This window comes from Uranotaenia lowii, chromosome 2 (genome assembly GCF_029784155.1).
Source record: "Uranotaenia lowii strain MFRU-FL chromosome 2, ASM2978415v1, whole genome shotgun sequence".
NCBI classification, from domain to species: domain Eukaryota; kingdom Metazoa; phylum Arthropoda; class Insecta; order Diptera; family Culicidae; genus Uranotaenia; species Uranotaenia lowii.
In genome coordinates this window covers 23882089-23887004 of record NC_073692.1, presented here as the reverse complement: position 1 = coordinate 23887004, position 4916 = coordinate 23882089, and the positions used below count along the sequence as shown (strand labels likewise).

General features: G+C 41.6%; 1 protein-coding gene across 1 annotated transcript; it reads right to left on the bottom strand.

Annotated features, from left to right (window-relative positions):
- Window positions 1–1482: 1482 nt before the first annotated feature.
- On the bottom strand, window positions 1483–4352 carry LOC129748370 (uncharacterized). The gene is made up of 2 exons (XM_055742972.1): window positions 1896–4352; window positions 1483–1822 (listed from the first exon to the last, which is right to left on the bottom strand). Exon 1 carries the CDS (start codon window positions 4322–4324, stop codon window positions 1904–1906), a length of 2421 nt encoding a protein of 806 aa, XP_055598947.1. The 5' UTR covers window positions 4325–4352; the 3' UTR covers window positions 1483–1822; window positions 1896–1903.
- Window positions 4353–4916: the final 564 nt, after the last annotated feature.

Genomic DNA, 4916 nt, shown 5'->3' with positions numbered 1-4916 from the left:
TTTCGCGTTTCTGTTTGCGGTAGATCTCCTCCACCGCAGCAGATGATCTGCCGACTATAACAATGTCATCGGTAAAGCAGATAAGTTGATTTATTAAAAATCGTGCCCCGCATTTCACCCACAGCTTATCGAATAACACCTTCTAACATCACGTTAAAGCCCCCTGCGCGATTGGAATGAATTTGACAATTCATCCGGAATACGCACATAGGACTGCGTTCCATCTATCGTCGCCTTGATTATTACTTACTTAGCTGGCCATAAGGATCAGCTACAACTACCCTCGAATTCCTGGTCAAGCCACGGGAATTCTAGTGAGGGTGGGCTCACATGCGGCCTCTTTTGCTTTGCTAAGCTAGAGCAGAGGTTTCGGAGAACCTCGGGTCGGCTTCACGCAATGATGCACCGGTCGGTAGTTCGGAAGGAAACACAAACTCGCTAACTATATTTTCATATCCTGTTTATTACAACTTACGTGTGTCTTGTGTGGGTGTGTAGTGTGTTGCTGCTGCTGCTGGTGGGCCGATGGAGAATCCTGGGTTGGTGGGTCAACAGTCTACTGGCCACAGTGTTGGTTGGCAATGGAGGTTAGATCGTCCTCGTGGTGGAGCCAACCTTCGTTGTGGTTGCCCTGGATGGTACACGCAGGTGTAAAACTCCGTGTGCTTCTCAACAGAGCCTCGAGCCCGGAGAGACACGTTCGAATTTTCACAAGCCCGGCAGATATTTGCTCACTAACCCGTTTGACTTGGACAAACTGGAGCTTTGTCGAGTCAAATATCCTGACCGAAATTGCTAGGTCAAAACTACTTGACCGAAACCGCTGGGTCCTGGTGGTTTTAATATGGGGTTAGGATGGGGTTTATATCTATCACACATTAAACTCACTTGATTCGCTCTTTAACAGTTAACTAAGATTCTCTTTTCCACACATGTGTACTTCATATTTCGACACTTTAAATTACAATACGTGATCGTATACTATGGCCACTATGGCCACTGTGTAGCGATGTGAACCGTGTGCTGGTCGAAGGTGGAAAGGATATGCGAATCTTAGTTAGTGATTAGCTGACCCATCACAACCCACATTTCCGTTTCATTTTCCACCTGACGTTTTCCATTGCTCTTTTGCTTCTCATCGGGCAAGTGTTTTGTGTTGTGTCATTAGTGTTTGCATGCGCTAGCTTCTGTTTTGAATTTGGAGTGATCGTTATTTTTAATCTCCTAACTTTATTTATTTATTTATTGTTTTTAATCGTAGAGTAGGTTTTATTAATAAATTCTTTTACAAATTGTGTTCTTATATAAATTCAAATATTGGCGGGAAGAATTATCGATATTTAATCGATTATGATTACTTCTTCTGAGCACTCAGATTGAGTACTCCAAACTGCTTGCTCTTCATGGGTATGATTGGGCGAAACACCCCAATGTTAACATGATCAGTCTGGTCAGCTTGTTGAAAAAGCCTTTCTCGTCCATAGCTTTTTTCCATTTTCCATAGCTCGTCTAGGTCGATCGTGTCGTATGCGGCTTTAGTCGATGAATAGATGGTGTGTAGGGACTTGGTGTTAACAGCATTTTTGGAGGATTTGTCGTTATGTGAAGATCTGGTTCGTCGTACACCGTTCCTCCATGATGCTGCCCTGATGACTTCCCACGAATCTGTTTGCTCGTGGCGTTAAGCGGTGGAGTAGGATTTGGAACAACACTTTGTAGGCGGCATTAAGAAATTGATGAATAAGAGTTTTTACACAACTGAGATGTTGTCTCGTACAATGCTATCGTCTTTTTAGATATCTTAAAGAATTCTATTTGGATTCTAGAAGAAGCATAATGTGTTTGATAAAAGACAGATTAGATAATATTTTTTACCGAATTGGAATCATGATTACCTGCAAATTTAACGTATTTTTGAATCGGTCATCCATACAGTACCATCATCCTCCAATACATTTTTTATCCAGCATACTCGCCTAGCTCCTAAAACAAGCCAATGCAGCGCTATCATATTCACAATTTCTTGGTTCCCGCTCTCGTAAGCTTCCTGTAGGGCAGATTTTTGGAAATCATTCTCCAGCACGTTCAAGCCTTTGGATATCGCAAAATCCATCAAAACTTGTAGGGATTCCACCGATTCATTTTTGATAGCGGCCAGAACATGTTCGTGGTTCACAGTTGAACCAGCCTCCAAAAGTATCCGAACTATTCGGTCGGCATTCTCCTTGACTGCCATATTCAGGTTACTGTTTCCCTCTTGATCGGCCGGTAAGTTAACTAAATTTGGACAGTGGCTTATGAGTAGTTTTGCCATCCTATGGTTTCGGCTGATAATGGCACATGGTAGAGGGCGTTGCTCCTGAGGAAGAGTATCGTCATTTGGAATCTCTGGATAGGCACCATTTCGGAGCATGAAGCTGACGACGGTGTAGTCATTGTCGATGACAGCTGCACCTAAAGGAGTGCAGCCACCATTATCTAGCAGATTGAAGATGTGAGCTCCATTCGCGTGATAAATTTGGTTGTTTTGGACACAGTGTTGGTGAAGAACTTGGTAAAGCTTCTCCGATGGATTTCGGTTGAGGGGGGCATGGAAAGCAGTTCGACCATCCTGATTAACCATAAGGGGGTTGGCTCCAAAATACAGCAATTTTTTGACGAGCATCAGATTCACTTTGGACTTCAGAGCATCATAAATGATATTTTTCCCTTTTAAATTCAGCAGGAACCCCAAACTCAGATACAATTCTGTTGTTGATTCAACCAAACAATAAGAAGAATCCATGAAGATGAACTCGTACTGTTTGAAGACGTTCGATTTCTTGTCAAGGTAAACTGTAACGCGCGCAAAAGCCATTTTGAGGTTTTTGATTTTCTGGAAATATATTTTTAAAGCAACTTCAATCTCAGACATCAGTTCTAGCCCAACATCAATAAAAATGAATGGGATTTGATCAACTTCTTCGTCATGATACAGCTTGACCTCTACTTCCATGATGTAGCTCATTCTCATGGCAGAGAATCTATTGCTAAACTGACTAAACGACGCCAGCGAGCTTGGCTCAAGATTTGATAGTTTTTCCATAAACCCCGAGCAATGCTCAATCACTTCTTTTATTTGCCCGTTGTTCAAGTTTTTCGACAATGAGGAACAATCGATGTTCATTCCGGAATTGAAATTCAATCTGATACCTTGGAAATTCTCTATTCGAAGGAAAGTTCGCAGCTTTTCAAGTATACTCTCAGCTATACCAGGATGTTTGGCAAGCGCGTAGGCGAAAAAGTCATCTTCACAGTTAAGAAACATAAGAATCCTTAATTCGTAGAAAAGTTTTACCCATTTATCGGTAGATTCGTGCCCTGATTTTGGAGTCGGAAATAAAATCCTTTGCACAAGTTTAAATACGCCATTGTGAGGATTTCTCATAGCAGCTTCCATAGCACCTGTACACTTCCAGAAATCGAATTTAATATTTTTCATTGTGAATTCGAGCAACTTCTTTGACCCGTACGAAATAACATGGCACAGAACTGGGTGTGTCATATCTTCTGGAATTCCGTTTTTCAAAAGTTGTCTTACGATTTTGAAGTTTCGTTTTGCCATTATAAGGGTTAAAGCTCGCAAATCATCTGCCCATGGATTAGCTCCAAGTTTTACTAGCATTTTGGTCACTGACCAGTGCGAGTAGCTTGCAGAGAGCGAAAGTAGTTCATTCAATATCGAGAATTGGAGCGGATGCCGACCTACGAGATACTCCAATGGCTTATCGTATCCAAACTGGACACAGAACTTCAGGGCAAAATTGATCAACTCGGATTGAGAGTTCCGATCCTCTTGATCGATAGTATGTTTCAAATCTATCTCGCTACCAACAATCAAACTGCGAATGATTTTGTCAGTTGTGTTTTCAGCAGTTTCATTCTCTGTAACGCTGTTAGAATATGTTGTTATTAAGGCAATGTTATCGTCATGATGATTTTGCAAAGTTCCGACGCGAGCGTCCATGCAATTAGGTTGACGGGCGCGTATCAGATGGATAACATTCATGATTCCTATGTGTTCGAATTTTATGTTATTCATCACGGTCTGCTGCATGTTGCGTTCTGCAATCAATCGTCGCTCAAGGAGACTGTACGCTACCTTTTCCTGGTCAGGCTGAGCTGGCTCGATGAGATCTCTATAGGCTTCCGTTTCCCGATTCTTTTGAAACCATATCTTCAACGTCCTTCCCCAGTAGCCAAAAACTCTGACTCGAGTTTTCGCCGCTTCATATATATTATTCTCAGCTATGCTGTTTGACAATAAATCATCTAGCAGCTGCATTTGAGTACGTATCCAGATCGGTCCTATTTGCGTCAAGTCTTTAGCCCGACTAAGATCAGAACATGACGATGGTGTTCCAAAAATGTCCAGCTCGTCGGAAAGAAAGGCTAAAACGTAACCATTGACAATCACCTTAAGCGGACCACTGCTGTAGGTTAGAAGGTCGTAAGATAACGAATCGTGCGCCAGTGAATTCCGGAAGGATTTACCCCAAATCAGCGGAAGAGATTTTTTCAAAACGCAAAAATTATCTTCGAAGAATCCACTAGAGGTGAGAATTTCCATGGTTTGTAGAAGCCAAAATTCAATCGCCATTCGTGACGAAGTAGGAAAATGTTGAATTTTCTCTGCGAGATTCTCAAATTTTCGGCAATCTAGCGATAAGTACACATTTCTGATGTTAGTCACTATCTGGTTAAATTTGCTTTTGAGTTCTTCAATATCCTGTTTTTGCAATTGATCCAGTTTCGATTGTAGCTCGTGCTTATTTTTAAAATGTGACTTGAACACACGCCTGAGGTTTTGCCGCTTAGAATTAATTGAGAATACATTTTCATAATATTTAGAAAGTTCTCTATTAAGTTGTAGTATC

Coding starts and splice junctions, on each gene's coding strand:
- LOC129748370 (XM_055742972.1), bottom strand. CDS start 4,324: ATGCAGCTGCTAGATGATTTATTGTCAAACAGCATAGCTGAGAATAAT.